Source organism: Falco punctatus (assembly GCF_963210335.1).
Source record: "Falco punctatus genome assembly, contig: scaffold_49, whole genome shotgun sequence".
In the NCBI taxonomy this organism is placed as follows: Eukaryota; Metazoa; Chordata; class Aves; order Falconiformes; family Falconidae; genus Falco; species Falco punctatus.
Genome location: NW_027660175.1, coordinates 543,985 through 561,207, shown reverse-complemented (window position 1 = coordinate 561,207; position 17,223 = coordinate 543,985). Strand labels below are relative to the sequence as shown.

At 43.5% G+C, this 17,223-nt stretch overlaps 1 protein-coding gene across 1 annotated transcript; it reads right to left on the bottom strand.

Moving 5' to 3' along the window:
* Positions 1-7,449: 7,449 nt before the first annotated feature.
* LOC308057706 (ankyrin repeat domain-containing protein 26-like) lies at positions 7,450-10,497 on the bottom strand (the record flags this gene model as incomplete). Its single annotated transcript, XM_080411763.1, has 3 exons — positions 9,636-10,497; positions 8,161-8,316; positions 7,450-7,737 (listed from the first exon to the last, which is right to left on the bottom strand). The coding sequence occupies exons 1-3, from the start codon at positions 9,831-9,833 to the stop codon at positions 7,450-7,452; spliced, it is 642 nt and encodes a 213-aa protein (XP_080267889.1). The 5' UTR covers positions 9,834-10,497.
* Between the last annotated feature and the right edge of the window lie 6,726 nt (positions 10,498-17,223).

Below are 17,223 nucleotides of genomic sequence, written 5' to 3'. Positions count from 1 at the left end.
CACAAATACACCACTCACTGGCTCATATGCATTCGTTTTGGTTTGCCGAACTTCATAAAGCAGTCTCCCTGATAAGAATAATGTTCATGCCGTAACTTTTTTTTTTTTTTTTATTGCAGTATCTAAATGTAAAGTAGTGGTATTTCACACCAAAATTAAACACTGCATTTTTTTACTTACAACTCTGAAAACAAGACTCAAAGCCAGGCAAGGAAGTACTTTTAAGAAAGGGTTTGGAAGGTTACATGCTTCTCAACTATGCAAAAAAGGTAAACCATTATTTTGTTATGAGAAGCACATGCAAGTCAAGCTTTCACTGGAACTAGACACTTTACAAAATTATTAATGATTACAACTTTTCACTAACATAAAAAGAAAACCTGAGGGGGCAGTTGAGAATGGACCTTGGATTTTGGTTTGTTCTTTTCTTTGCCCTGGGCTCTATGTCTGAAATGCTGGTCTCCTCCTTTCCAGAGAAAATCTGAATAATTAGAAAAGTGACACAAACACAAATACTATGAAAAAAATAACTAACATTCACTACTGAGAGAGAGGGGGGTTAAGAGATAGGGTAAAGTTTAACGATTACGATAGTCTGCTTAGCTGTTTAGGGTAATAATAGTCTGCTTAGCTGTTTGCCAGATCTTACATGGTTTGCTTGGGTGTTGTGATAAGGTATACGGGAGTAAAGAGCCTTATGACCATGTAAGTCCAGCTTTATGACCATATAAGTCAAAAGAACAATTACAACCTTGCAAGAACAAGCCAAAGCTGGTTCTGCGGTTTGGACAAAAACCAGGACGCTACTGAGCCTGCGCCAGATGTGGGGGTAACTAGCAAGACTCACCTGCCTTCATCCTCAGGACCCCTGACGACCACCACCATGGGACACTGCGCAAACTCAGTCGAGAAAAAAATACGGAAATGGCTCGCAGAACTAATTTTAATACGAAGCGGGGATAGGTAATGCATATGTATAGGCGTATTGCAACACATTATGAATATGTAATGAGATGCCTTATAAAAACAGAGCAAGTTTTCGTGTCAGGCGCGCACGGTTTTGGCAGGACTACCCCCCGTGCTGCCCAGCGCTGAATAAACATACCTACTTCACAATCTTACTGATTGTGGAGTCTGCTTTCCGCACATCAATACCATCCTATTTTTGAAGCATCCCTTTGTTGGTATTGTACTAAAACAAGTTCCGGTGAAGAAACTGCTAGCATGAACATCAGTGAAGGAGGAAAAGGTGTCTCAAACAAAGATGTCTGATGGGATTTTGCACTGCACTCATCATAAAGTTAGGTGTTTTAAAAAAGGTCATCCACAGAATGGCTTGGGTTGGAAGGGACCTTAAAGATCATCCAGTTCCAAGCCCCCTGCCATGGGCAGGGACACCTTCCACTAGACCGGGTTGCTCCAAGCCCCACCCAGCCTGGCCTTGAGCACTGCCAGGGATGGGGCATCCGCATTAAATTTTACTGAAGAGCTTATTTGGGAGCTTCCTATGCCACAGTATTCTTCATCACAGTTTCTCTTGCAAAAGAGAACTTGCAAAAAAAACCAAAACTGTTACGCAGTTCATCATTTAGAACTCAGTATTTTTTGGTCTTTGAGCACTTCTGGAGATTTGTATAACCCTGATGACCAGAAGTCTTCGTTTCTACCACCTAGTTGTGTACTGTTTTGATGAGCAATTTGGTTTAGCATATTAGAGCATATGGTTTGGAACTAGAAATGGATTCTAACTTTAGACTGAAAAGCACAACCTTGCTTACAGATACTCTTCAACACTAGTTGAGAACAGTATTTAAAAACGCTTACCTTAGCCACATAGGCTTCAACTCTGTTTCTTGATGGTAACGTATTCATGGTTGGGGTTAGGAAGCTTCCTCCTAGATTTAGACTTCTATTCAGTGCCAGATCGTTGCTAGTATGTCCCAGTTCAGTTGAATACAGAACTGGACCACTGACAGCGCTGCTTGCAATTAAAGGTTTGCTTCTATGGCACTCCTGAAGGAGCTTAGCGTTGGCTTCTGCTCGTCTCTCATTAGCTCTGAAACATTCAGAAGCATACAAAGAATTATCTTTGGTAATAACACCTCCGCAAAGTTACCCTCCAGGTCTTTGACTATTATTTGACTTCTGAAAGTGGAAGGGATTAAGAGAGTCCAAAAAAAACGTCCATAATTTGATCTGAGGTTTTTTGAAGAGCCTATTTCTAGGTAGCCACACTACCTGCAAGAAGCAGCAAGAGTTAACCAATACTTTGGACTTCTCAGCATTAAGGCCTCAAAGCAGTCTGTGCACACCGTGTGTTTACATAGCTCTTCCTGAAAGGTACATCACCTGCATAAGAACTCTGGGCTACCCTTCCTTTCCCAAAGAAAGCTGAAACCTATGACATGCGGCTAAAATGGAAGCCAAAAGATTTTTGTTGTTCTTCTTCATAGCATCAAATGCCGTTCTCTGAAGGGCCTATCCTTATTCAAGCAGTAAAGGACATGACATTATCTTTTCTGCCATACTTAGAGTAAGAAGAGGAGATTAGAGACTGGCAAAAAGGCTGCCTGTTAAAACAAACTCAACTTCAAAAATATCCTATTAACACCCATGATCGGTGGTGTTACTGCTGGAACACTGAAGAGAAATGAAGATAGTTCCAATGAACAGGGGGGAGCCTTAAGGTACTTTCATCACAAATATGCTATCTTACGCATAATGCTGACCAGATGTAGAAAAGGTATTTAACGAAGAAAACTGCTTGAGGAAGAAGTAGTATCTTATTATCACCCCAAAAATGCATGGACTTACCCTTCCAGTTTATTTCCTAGGCATCTTCCATTTTTAACTTCCTCCAGGTACAGGTCTTTGTACTTTTCCGCTTCTGCCTGTGCGAATTCTTTTTGAAAAATACTGTCTCGTTGGGTATTTTTTATCCTGTCCAATTCACGTTCGAGGTCTCCAATTCTGTGTTCTAGCTGGTTTGTCAGCAAAGCATGACGACTGGCTCTGATTTGTTCTAATCTGTCCTGGGAGGCTGCCTGCATCTGAAGTAGACACACACTTTCAACCACCGCAAAGAAAAAGAGAACTCTCCTCGCCAGTCAATTGCGTGCACCCAATTTCAAGGGCCCAGCTCTATTCAGCGAGGCAACTGTGCCTCCTCACTGCCATCAGCGACCAGGGCACAACCCTGGAACTACCACACCAAATGATTCTTTTCATTCAGAAAGAACTCCCATCTTAGCACTATTACTCATCAAAGCTACTGATGGAAGAACACTATCTCTGTAGGACAGGGCATAGCATTCCTCAAAGAAATTATGGAGATGCGGCACCCCCAGCCCCCACCCTGCAGCTTTGGTGACTTCTTTTCTGAGCGTTGCCCCTTGTGCAATGACTAAGGAAGATGTGTATGCCTGGCTGTGACAACTCTAAGTTGCAATACCCATTCAAGGATAAACAATGAGAACAGACCAGTGGACAGTGATACCCCTCCAAGAACTGCAAAATGAAAATCTACCTTGGCAAGTTTTTGATTCAGGGCCTGCAGGCACACTGCACGCACATGAAAGCATCTTGCCCAACCATATTCCCTTCTCCCACTGCCCTTCAGGAAAAACAGAAGTACAGCGTAACACATGGAATCAGGCACCACCCCCCGCCCCTATAAAATGACAACCAAAACAGAAGTCTATAACAGACACACATAAGAAATTAACTTACCTGCAAAATCAGATTGACTTCTTGCAGTTTTTGTCTTATTTCTTGTTCAGCTCACTCTTCCACCTCTCTTTTGTATTGTTCTATTTGGCTGCGATCCACCATGTTAGTCTCCATATGGTGTTTGAGGTTAGCCACCTCTTCTTTCAGCTGGCTTTTGCTCTTTTCCAGTTTCTCATGGCTCCCACGCATGGTGGACAACTCTCGCAAATCATGATTTTGTGCTTCTAGCTGCATGCCTTTTTTAGACTATCTCCAGCTGCTGGGAAAGTTCATCGACCTGTAGACAGGAAAGGGGAAAAAACAGGGAACTCAGAGGGATCTAAAAAGTCAAATCTGTGAAAATTGGTAAAGGAGGTAAAGTCTTGGCCATCAAGACTATTTATCATCTGCTGATTCACTTTTGTTTTAACACTGAAACCAGGCTCTTCTTTTAAAACAAGAACAGCTTTCACATCATTTCTGACAGCATTCCTCAGGTTCCCATCCTTCCTCAGTTCTGCAGTGGGTCACAGACCAAGAGGTACCAAACCAGCGGCATTACACCCGCAGGGCTAGGCTGAAAAGCACTAGGGCTATTCTTCTGCGAGATGTTCATACGATCATAGGAAATCAAACACACCCATACCCAGTTACATCGCAGCCACATTCTGGTTTCATCAGAAAAAAACCCATGTATCATGCTTCAGAGGAACTGTCACATGCTGTCACACGGTCAAAGCTTCGTCACAGAACTGACAAGGCAAGAAACAGATACCCTTTCCTTCCATTACGCTAATAGATCTGGAAGTAGTAGTTCAGAACACCACTTTTGCAGCAGTGGTGGCAGAAGACAGTCTCTTTAGGTCAAAGCTACGGTTTGTTTTCAAAAGATTTCCAGGAAATAATCAGAGTTCCCATAGGTCCCAATGGTCAACTACAGCTTCTATCCCCTTCTTTCCCCCTCCAGAAACATCCATCGTCTATACCTATTAACCATAAAACATGATATCCCATCATCTTTTATTTTTTAAAAAGAGGGGGAAACCACCAGAGTCAACACTTGAAAGTCTCTAAAATACGTAGAAACTTTACACTTATTTAAAATTGCCCAAACGTAATTCCATTCCCTGTCATTCAAAATAACTCTTCCAACAGGAACAAAAATATGCTGCTAACCTGTGAACTACAAATGAGCCACTCTCAAGGCAGTTGACTCATTCTACAATAATATCTTCTAAAAAGGAGCATAACTTTGAAACACAGCTATCTCAGTAATGAGCGGAGAAGCAGCTAAAAGGTTCCACGCTACCGAACAGCCAGAGCAACCTCAAAAGCATTTGTGGGTCTCCATGACAAGGGAAAGACGGACCGAGTCAGCTACTAGTAAGCAACAAGTTACAGGGTTTTTTCCGCATCACCTCACACTGCATCGTGCCCTGGGAAGCAAAGACACCATTCCGAAAAGCAAACCCCCACCTGCCTCCTGCTCAACTCGTGCCCGAGACAGGCTTCAGGGGGTGACCTTGGGCAAGGCCAACTGCACAGAGTTGTTCCGAGTGATGGTGGCGTTACTCCCCTCTCTTCCGAGAGGGAATGCATCCATCGGAGCCCGACGATGCTGCCACGGCCTCAAGCTGCAGCCAGGCCTGTGCTGGGCCTTCACTGCTCTCAGCCCTGGCCCTCACCCATGGACGTGACGTCCCAGTAGGACTGCAGACCTGCCCATCCCTATGGACCGGCCTGGTGATCTGCACTCTTGGAGGACTCTGCTTACTGTCCCCAGAACTGTCCCCAGAACTCTTCTGCTCTTCTTGGTGAGGGCCTGTGGGGCTGATCCCTGGCCTGTGTGGTCACAGACCCTGCCAGCCTTGCTGTGGCTCTTGCTTTGCCCTTCCTCTGCAGGACAGCCTACCCCTGATGTGCCCTCGCAGATACTGCTGTGTACGTAACACTTCCATCTTTACCCCTAAGAGCTACATCAGTATTACAGTCGCCTACTACTGTGACCATAGAAGGAACATCAAAAACCAGCCAAATAATTTCAGAAATACAGCCAAGAAAAAAGTAGTCAAAATCAACAACATGAAAAGAAGTATAAAGAAAGAACAAAGGTTACAAAAGAAAAACCACCACAATAACCCAAACAAAATAAAGCTCACCTTTGTTCTTAATCTGCCAATTTCATTGACCATTTTCTTCACTTCTCCCTGCAAATTCAGCTGGGACAGTCCCCCTCTCGCCTCATACACCCTTAGCTCCTTCGTAGCTCTGCTCAGCAGCCTCTTCAACCTGCACAGCAAACTAGTCATGAAAACAATGAAGCAAAGGAACAAAACTGGACTTTTTCACATACTCTCATGTAAACAGCACAGACACAGCTTGCTTTATCTTTAATGTACTTGACACACCAGGAATTACCAGGAAAAAACAGTATTCCTGCGCCACATACACTTGGAGAGTCCAGATTTCACCTGAAAAGAGGAATGAAAGACTCCCTTTTTCCCAGGAGAACTGCAGGGCAACCTGCATCTGCAGTTGTTTTGGCAGCTATTGAAAACTAGGGGCTGGTGTACAGAAGTACCTTGCAAGAACTAACGCGAGGCTGGCATCTGCTCACAGTTAGGTACACCTATTTTTACACTAAAGTTTAATAAAACATGACTCCTACGCAAGGATACCTCTTCACCACGCTAAAAAGCCGTACCTCTTACACCTTTCTGCAGATCGAGGTTTCTTTTCATTTCTTGGGCCAGACGTAGTTCAACTGGGCGTTTCAACTCTACCAGCTTCTTCACTTCCTTTCTTTCACTCTCGCACTTTCAAAAGAGAAAAGAAAGATGTATCACGCACACAGAGCACAGGAAAAATACCTACGTACAGTCTGTGCATCTAGCGCTCTCCACAGAGAAGCTGCTGGACGTCTCTATCCGTTAGCCACGTTCCACAGAATGCCATGGGACGGAATTCCTGAGGCTATTCCATCCATCCCTTCAGGTTTCACATCAAACAGACCAATATGTAACTACAGAAACAGATGCCCTCGCCTGAAGCAAAGGCCATCCTCTTCTAGACATAACAGGTGGAAAAGATGCTGGAGAACACTTTTGGCAGTGCCTCTGCTAACAGTAGGGATTACGTAGGTATGCACTTCATGGGAGAACATCGATCCATCCAAAGCTTTCATGGGATCTTCCACCAACCAGCAGGCAGGGGCTTGTGGAGGAATCTGATCTTTTGGAGTTCTTCAACATTTTATTCCCCTCGGCCATTACCTCCACCTCTTCTGTGTGGGCTTTTACTTAGCCACATGCTGGTTTTCCTCCTCTTGGTGTTTTCTCAGCCACACCAGAGGAGAGCTGGCAGCTGTTTTGACTTTGTACTTCCATTTTCCCTCTACAGAAAAGGAGAAAAGGGGAAGGCCGCCCCTTGGCAACTGGCAGGCGCTGCTTGTTTCCCAAGCACTCGTTCATTTACCCAGCATTCCTTCAGTATGTTTTTCTGCAAGGCTTTTAAGCTCCCGCTACGCTGAAAACATACAGCAGCTCCTCCATACACGCACTGGAAACATCAAGCATTTTAAACCTGCCTAGAAACCAAGGGGTCAGAAGATGACCACACAAAATCCAAGGAAGAACTGGGAACTGTGGCCTTGCTCAATGTGCTCAACTGATAGCAAACCACACTGGGAACTCTTCCCAACAGAGCCACTCCAGAACTTACACAGAGATACCCATCTAGCTTTTATTTGCTTCCTCCGTGACCCCCAAATGATAAGGTACTCGCAGCCTGAATGGCAGGGATAACAGAAAGCAATGATATGTAAGAACCTGACCAGAAGGTGCATGTGGTTCTCCTGGGTATTGGCTCGGTGCCCGGAGAATTTTCTGGGCTCACCTGTTGCAACAGTTCAGCCTTCTCCTCGTCCGGCTGAGCAACGCACTCTTCAAGGTGGGATCTTGACTTCAAGTGCTCCTCCCACGTGCTGTGCAAGTCCTTGGATGTCAGAGCCAGCATGTTCTGCTTCTGCGTCTGTGAAAGCAACAGTGGCAGAAGAAAAAGCAAGGTGGCCGGAAAAGACAAGAGCGCAGGACAATGCAGTAACTTACACAGAAACAGGCCTAAGCTCTCCTCCACCCATCCAAGACCTATGGCCAAGGTTGATGTGGAGTGTAAAACACACCTTAGGAACCATAACCAAGAACAGCAGCTGGAGCTGGTGGGAAGAAGGAATACTCTAGAAGCGACAGGATGAGGTTACAACTTTGGGGGATAAGATGACATGCACACACACACACAAAATCACCCTACAGCTTTCCTGCAAAGCTCCTCTGGTTCCCTCTATACTTCAGTTTTCATAAGAACACTGCAAAAGGTGGTGCAAAAGGACAACATTCGCTCCTACTTTCAACAGCTACACTCAGATTTCTTCATATAGTTACAGACATTAAGTACCTTAGTTTTCAACTTTCTTTCCAACTCCTTTTGCAAGCGCAGCTTGTCTCTCTCCAGGTCACTGTGGTAGCGTGTAGTAACTTCAAGTGAAGCTTCTGGCATAGATTGCTTTTTAAGTGCATCAGCAAGCTCCTGCTGCAGTTGTCCAAACATGCCCTAACGAAACAGTTAAATGAGCATGAAGAAAGTTCTAAGAACATGAAATATGCCTTTAACTTATTTTATTATACAATTAGACCTGTCTAGATTGAACCCAAAAGTATGAAATTTTGCCTGCCACCAGCAGGCATCTGCATGGATGATGACCTCTCGTCATCTTTCTCAGCTGAGAACCTTTGACTATCAGCAGCTGTTCACGAGGATTTCTGTTTCCTAACACATAAAATAGGCTCAGGTATTGTTCTTCCTTGAACAATACACAGGAACACACTGCCATCAGGTATTTTTTTCCTAACAAAACCCAAAGAAATCTGTTGTGATCTAAGAGCCACAGTTTGACTGCAAATATTACTCTGGTGACTGAAGGCAGGACTTTGTGTTAGATTGTTCTTTCTTCTGTTTCTTCACTATACAAATACAATTAAATGAATACAAATATCTGAAAGCTCCTTTGAGATACACTTTAAGGGTATGTTGAATCACATCCTCTTGTAGTCTTCTTACTCAGCTCGTTTTAGAAGTACTGATAGATTAGGTTTACAAAAATCTGCATAGCTCATATATATATATATATATATAGCTATATACATATACACACACACACTCTCTCACATGATCTTCAAAAGGAACCCATTATTTTGGTAGTAAGAATACAAAGCAAGTCACAGTTTACCATGATTGACAGTACTGCTGGAGTGTGGCTACACATCATAAAAGAGAAAGCTTAAGGTCACCGTCTGACATGAACTTTGAGGAACAGGCAGGCCCCTCAGAACCCTCAAAACACAGACAGAAATCAACAGCTGGACATTACTAATACTCTTCAATCTTGATAGCAGCTTACAGAGAACCTATTTTTTCCCCTCTATAGAAGCTTCATATAAATCTATCCCCAACCACTTCACTTCTCTGTACCTTCATTTCTCAGCCCTCGTGTATTGGATGGTTCCTCCTTTTCTACCACTCTCATTCATGTCATCAGTGCAATACTTACATCAAAACCATCAAATACTTAAGACTATTCTATAGGGCATAACATGGACTAAGGAAAAGAGATGAAAAAAAGTTCTAGAGAAGAATCACCTTTCTTGATCAAAGCTTAGACTTGGATACCTTTTTTCTGTTCTCTGCTTAGATCTGAGGACTAATATCCCCGTTGCCAAAACTTTCCGCAATTCCGAGAGAAACATAACAAACCAGAACAAATCAGTATTCTTTGGTCCCATGCATATAACTTACACCGGATACATTGTAGGAACAAACTAATTTCAAGAATGGACAAACTTTAAATTGTTCTTTCTACGCATATACTTTACCTGTCTTTCTACTACGTCAGTCTCATATTTAAAGACTTGTTCCCTTAAATCAGTACACTTGGCATTTAAATCCTTGTTTCGCTCTTCTATTAGATAAACTTGCTTTTCCCTATCAGCTCTAAGTTTGCTGAAAATGTCATTAAAACAGTGCTGCACATAATCCACCATTTTTTCTTTCATGATCCTCTTGTTCTGCATCTCTTCCCATTGCTGATGGAGTAAAAAGGTTTTTCACTCTGGAGCTGGGCCAATCGCTCCTGCAAGGACTCCTGTTTTATTACAAGTTTGCTTACTGGATCTTTCTCAAGTTGTCGAGCATGATCACATTCCTTTGCCCGACACTGGCCTTGACTTAATTCTTTTTTGCCATTTCTAAAAGCAAAGCTTTTTCTCTGAGCATTTGCTTCAACTGGTGAAGCTCATTTTCTAGCCTATTAGCTTTGCTTTTAGCTTTACACAGCTGCAGAGACAAGCTCTTGTTGGTTTCTTGCACGCCAGAGAGGTCACGATGGAGCTCGACTTGCAAGCAAAGGCATTCATCACGTTCTCTGTGAAATCTTCGTTCAGCATTGCTTTTTGATGACAAATGAAGTTCAAGTTCTTGAACTGCAGCGTTCAGGGAGGAACGAAATGATTCAATTTCTGTCTCTAGTCTGTCTTTGCTTTTGTTTGTCTGCTCAAGCTTGGAAGTCAGCACTGCAGATTCTGTCTTTAGTAAGTCCAGCTCCGTGTTGAACTGAAAAAACATTTGTCTTAATGCTTCCTTGTTCAGTTTACGTTCCTTTTTGAGAGCTTCATTTTTTTCTTTCAAGGTCTCATTTTCCTTTAAATATTTTCCTTCTTCTTCCTGGTGCCTAAGTCTTACTTGAGTGAGTTCTAGCCTTAGCATAGCAATCTCATCTTGTAATAACTGATTCTTGTACAACAGATCCTGTTCTCTGTCAGTGCTGGATTCCTGAAGGACAGGGAACATGAATAAAGAGCCAATTGGGAAATGAATCTACAAAAAAACTGCAGCAATAAACTGCATTTTAACATTTCTAGTACTAAAGCATGACTTCAAAGATGAAGTTTCAGGCAATAAGCTACTCTGTGAACCCATGCACATGTACAACGTACGTACACAACGGAAGTGCAACATATCCTTAAAACCTAAATGAACATCCCAAATATACAGTTACGTTTTTTTCCCCCCTTAAACCAGCAACCAAAGCTTTTAAAATGACAGCGCTTTCTTGTATGTGCATGCCTTTATAATACTGCCTTTAAGGTTGAATTAGTTGTGCTACAGATCTGGTAAACACAAGGCTAGAAAGGGTATTTTCCTTCTCAAATGTCTTCTGAACACTTATCCTTTTGTGTTACTGGAAGTTAGCTATAAAACTCAATCACCCCCGGAATGCAATAGTCCTGTATATTGCCTCTTTATTGTATGTATAACTTTTTTCCACTTAAAACACATTCACCCTACATTTATTGGGCAGCACAGCCAAGAACAAAAAGGCTTCCAAGCACTGCACATTCTTTAGGAAATTCAGTAAATTCTTTCCAAGATCTTTTTTAATACAGTGCTTATGATTGCTTTTTCTCCTCCAGTTACTCTAACTCTTACAGAGAGTTGAATTCATTGCTGATATTCGATCATAAAATTTTAGTTATGTGGAGGTGGAAAAGAAAGGCATACTTGAAGTAAGTTCAATAAGGGAATAACTAATTTTAAAAAAAAAAGAAAAAAGCAATGGAAACACAAACACTGTCAAACAACTTTCTTCCTGGTCAACCTTGACATAGGTAGCTAGGTGTTTCACTGCTAGAAAGCCTAAAAAGTGATGACAAAATGTCTATGAAATGGAAAATAACAGATAGGTTAAGAAACGGTGTAAACAGTGTCTTCTATTAGTTTCCTACTTGCACAAGTAATTCAGGTACATACAGGAGTGATGCTGCTTTCCAGAACTTTTAGACATAAGAGAAAACAAGAAAGGTATTTACCCAGATAAGTTACACCGGTAAACAGTAAATAAACCATCAAGAAACAGAAAAAGTTATGTAAGATTTATTATGACTTTAAAACAAACATGGTGAAATTTAATTTATTAGAAAAAAAATCTGCTTACCTCTGATTTTTTTCCTATAGATCTTCTTGTCTCTTCTTCTAGTTCCATTTGTCTCCCAAGGTGGTTGTTCAAAATTCCTTCTTGAAGGGCTCTGGCCCTCTTTTCCTGAGAGAGCTGTCTCTGTGTTTCATCACGTTCCTCTTCAACCTACAGTAATACAATAAAACTGCTTGCATCTGAAGAAAAAACAGAGCTAGCAATACATCTTCCCATTCTCCCTTGCATACTTGAAAACATTTTTGATTCCCCACCGTTATGATAATCCACCTATAAATAAATAAATTTAAATTTTCTTATGAAAATTTAAGAAGGCGAAATACAGGATGTTTTGTAGTAATTCAAAAAAAGGTAAGGCTTTGCCTGAAATACAAATGAAACCTCAATTTTGAAAAAGGAAAAAAGGAATAATAAACTGCAAAGCAAAAAAAAAAAAAAAAAAAAGAACAGCCCAATTGTGAACCAACTGTACTCTACTGTTCTCAAAAAATGACAATTGTTATCCAACGCCTCTTCCATGAACAAAGCGCCTCCTTCTCTAGGCATACTGGAATACAATTGAAAAGAAGCAGAAAATAAGACAAAGAGTTTAATTCATTATTTAATATACCTGTTTCAAGAGCTTTCTCAGTGTTCTTAACTCCATTTCTAAATTCCTAGAGTGTAACTCAAGTTTCTGTTTCTCCTCCATCTCTTTACAATATTGATCTTCTTTCCTTCGGAGGTCTTCTCTCATTTTCTCACACAGCACTTCTACTCTGGGCCTCTTTTCTTCTTGTTGTTTCAAAGAACATCTGGGATTTAACGGAGGATTTGAGAAACAAAAGCACTGATATAAAAGTAGATATTCCAACATGATGAACTTGCAGAGACAACTCAAACCATAAAAAATGTTAAATGTTTTCAGAGTTCATATTTTTACTGTACTTTTCAACTTTTTAAAGAATTCTAACTTCATTGCGTTGTGCATGGTATCAGTTGTACAAGATAGAGAAAAAAAACTTTGAGTGATTTATCCGTTATTTGTAAGTTTGTATAGGGAAACACACACCAGTGTGCACACTAGAAAAATAAAATTAAAAAAACCCATCTTCATATTACAGCCATTTTGTTGAAAAAGGAGTTTGTTGTCTCATCAGATCAAAGCATCGTAAACTTACTATGGTTAGTATACATTTTCTTAGTATACTGAGCATTGCCTACATATTACGGATTCAGTGACCAGAAGTAATACTGGTGAATCAGCACGCCACTTACCTATGGCAGACCCGACAATTTTTCAGCAGCCTTCTGTAAGTCTAAAACAACTGCTGCCCACAGGCAGAACAAGCAGCTTCTGTTTACTCAAGAAGGATGTCAGTGTTCAAAACCAGATTCAGAAATGCATGGGGTTTAAGCTGAATACGATTAAAAACAGTTTTAAACCTCAGCTGGATCTACCTCTGGGAGAAACTACAGCAATTTCATTTTGAAGCTGACTTACAAGGAAAGCCTTATGGAAGGTCAGCTTCTTTACCAACTGAAACAATCAGCAATAAGCACTGACATGGTAAAAAACGGTCCACGGTGTGCCCACGGTACCCAAACAAGAAAGCAGCTTTGTGTTTGATCATTATTTTGACTATTTTTTCCCATATATTCACAACAGTGAACAAGAAAAAAAAAAAAATCAAGTGTCAATGTAAGGAAAGAACTGCCAATTGAAAGCCTGCTTTAGAAATTCTGCAAGACAAGAATCAACCACCACTAAAATTACTTGAAAGACTGACAGAAACATTTGTATTTGAATGGCGTATATTGCAAGGAGAAAGCTTTACATGTAGTTTCTAGTGTAATTTCGCAAAAAGTGTAACTTTTGAAAGTATAAATTTAACGCTGCTTGGAGAATTCACTTAGAATGAAAATACTACTTCTTTATACTTGACAGATGTTTGAGGATTTTGAACACCTGCTGAAGTCAAACCCAGGCCAAGCTGGGACCGGCCTCTCTTCCTCGTACCCCCCTCCCCCGCGCTGGGAGGCCCAACTCCCCCAGGCCCAGCTCCCGCAGCCTCCCCTCACAGGGCTGGTGCTCCTGCCCCCGGGCCAGCCCGGCATCTCCCTGCCGACCTCACACGGACTGGGCAAGATCTCCTGGGCTGGGCGGCCAAACACCGGGCCCCGGGCTCGAGACACAGCTCAGCAAGCCCTGCGGAGGGGTGGGCACTCACTGCCCCCAGTGCCCTGGCACTGCTGCCCTCCATACAGCCCAGGCCGCTGCGGGCCGCCCCAGCTGCCAGCTCACGGTGGCTCCTGCTGAGCTCGCTCTCTGCCTGGGCCGCTCCCCAGCCACGCCGTCCCACCGGGGATCACCACAAGGAGATCTCCCCTCCCAGGCCAGGGCTCTGCAGTCGTCCTTGCTGAACTGCCTACGGTGCCTGCTGGCCACCCCTGTCTGACGTGATGTCAACAGCGATGAGAAACCTCACGCCTCCGGGTCTAGCTCAGGAGTGTGGGGAAAGGGGCAATCCCAAACTTGACCTTTCCAACAAACAAACAGGTAAGCAAACAAATGCTCTAAGCTCTGGTCTGACTTGCACTGGGTGGAGTTACCAGAAATCCTAGTATTATAGGCCAACTGAAGCTGCAAGGACAAAATGAAAAAAAAAAAACCACCACCCAACCATCTCTCAAATCTCTCTTATAAATCTGATTTCCCCATACACACTCTCTTGCTCTTTTCTTGCTAGAAAACAAAGTTAGAACAACATCCAGAAGCCTGTACACGGAGCTGGTATCCGGACGTTTTTCCCCTCTCACATTATGTACCTCATAGCATAACTGGCCCACGGGATTCAAAATACCCAAACCCAAAGACTGGAAACTTCTCATCCTGGTGCCTGCACCATCAGTGTCTTTCGGAATAAAACCACTGACAAGATAACACATTATCAGACCACAATTTACATACTTAAGGCTTTGGATATCCCTTTTCCATTCTGCTTCTTGGTGAGCCAATACGGATTTCAAATCTTGAGCCTTCTCCGCTCTGAACCGTGACTCCCTCTTTTCATCTCCCAATTCCCTTACTTCGAGTGAGAGAGCTGTATACCGATTTGTCCCACGTTCTAGTCTCTGTTCATATTCAAGAAGTATGTTTTGCATTTTCAACAAAGTAGCAGAACCTGTTTTGAGACAGAAAAGACACAAAGCTGCACAAATACTGCCCAATGTACAAGCTGTTCAATGCTTTGCTGCATTAGGTGAAGGTGGCAGGTCTCGGTAGCGGGAAGGTCCCTGTGAGAAGGAGCCAGGGGTCGTCCCGTGCTGGACATGGACGGTTTCGATGGACCCACCGCAGGGCACAGCTGAGCCTCTCAGCCGTGCTGGCAGCTCCTCAGGAAAAACAAACGTAGGAAAGGGCAAAACCACCACACGGGCAGAGAAGGGGAAAAGCATGTGAAAACCAGCCCCGCAAACGAACACCCAGGTCAGCGAAGGAGGAGGGAGAGGTGCTGCTCCAGGTGCCAGAGCAGAGATTCCCCTGCAGCCCCTGAGAGAACCATGCTGGAGCAGATACCCACAGCGCAGTGCTGCGCAGGACCCCGTGCCAGAGCAGGCGGATCCTTCCCGAAGGACCTGCGACCCATGGAGGGCCCAGGCTGGAGGAGATTCTCCCCAAAGGACTGCAGCCTGGGGGAGGACTCACACTGGAGCAGGGAAAAGGGACGAGGAAGGAGCAGCAGAGAGAAACTGCTACGTCCCGACTGCAGACCGCAGCCTCCCCGTGCTGCCTGGGGAGGTGGCAGGGAAGGAGCGCAGCAGAGCTTGAGCAGGGGGGGTGCCGACGTGTCCTTCTCAGGTTTTGGGTCTTTGTTTCTCACTATCCAAATGTATTTTAATCGGTGGAGTCTGTTTGGCCAGTGACAGTCACTGGGAAGTGACAGCCCTGCCTTCACACTGACCCACAAGCTTTTTCACCCCGTTTCGTCAAGGAGGGGCAGTGGCAGCACTGGGCGGGGAGTTTGGCCTTCGGCCAAGGTTAACACTTGCCTGATGAAATTTTAGCATAGTTTAAGAGCCCTAGTAAGTGATGCTTATGTTTATATAATGCCTTGTGCATATATGCAAGCATCTCATGACAGTTGAAATTTGTTATATATATGTACTTACTATTTTTAAGCAAAGCCATTATTTTGCTGTACTCTTTGTCATTAGCTGTTGAGGGGTGTGCTGGTTGTGGCTGGGATAGTGTTAATTTTCTTCACAGTCGCTGGTACGGGGCCATGTTTTACAGTTGTGCCGCAAACAGGGTTGGTAGCACGGGGATGTGTTCCTTATGGCCCAGCAGCGCTCACACAGAGCCAAGGCCTTTTCTGCTCCTCACCCCACCCCACCAGCCAGCAGGCTGGGGGTACGCAAGGAGCCGGGCCGGGACACAGCTGGGACAGCTGACCCCAGCTGACCCAAGGGATGTGCCATGCCACGCGGCATCATGCTCAGCATATAAAGCTGGGGGAGGACGAAGGAAGGGAGGGACATCCAGAGTGATGGCACTTTGTCTTCCCAAGTATTTGTTATGCGTGACGGAGCCCTGCTGTCCTGGAGATGGCTGAACACCCGCCTGCCCATGGGACGTGCTGGATGAATTCCTTGCTTTGCTTTGCTTGCGTGCGTGGCTTTTGCTATTAAACTGTTTTCATGCCGACCCGTGAGTTTTCTCACTTTTCCCTTTCCGATGCTCTCCCCCACCCCACTGGGGTGGAACAAGTGAGTGGCTGTGTGGTGCTTAGGTGTTTAGGTGTGGCTGGGCTTAAACCACATCAAGGGGATATAAAGAAGAAAAATGATAACGTAAGGCACATCGGCTGGCAATGCAGGCATCATCTCAGGTTAGGTGACAGTTTCACAGCTTTTGAGGGGGATCTCTAGTCACAAAGAGATACTATATCAAAATATGAAATTAAAATACTTTGGAGTGCATACAAAGAAATCATGTTTTAAGGGGAACTTGTAACAGCTGAAGACAGAGACTTGAAAACATACCCATATGAACCACACTAAGCTTTTCCAACAGCAGCACAGCCTCCTTGCAGGTTGAAGCTTGTAGGTTGAAGTAGGATGAAGACATCCTCTGAAGTTGGGTCAGATGAGTGAGTTAAACCAGGGTCATCAGTTACTTCCACTGGTATGCTGACCTACAAATAATACAGTACTTTCTGTAATTCCACTGTCTAGTATTACAGACCATTACAAATGCAGGAATGATTCATTCTCTCCTTCACAGCCCACAGATTTGTCTCAAATACAATCAAGCTGCATACCAGCAGCAATTTGTACATCTGGTTGATCACTACATAAACACTGCTCCCACCTAAGTGATTAAAAGCTGATAGAGACTGTTTATCAAGAAACTAGTTTTACAGTACCTCGTTCCTTTCACTTCTGGTTGTTGCTGCAGGTCTAGAAAACAAGAAATATTATTTCAGTACTTA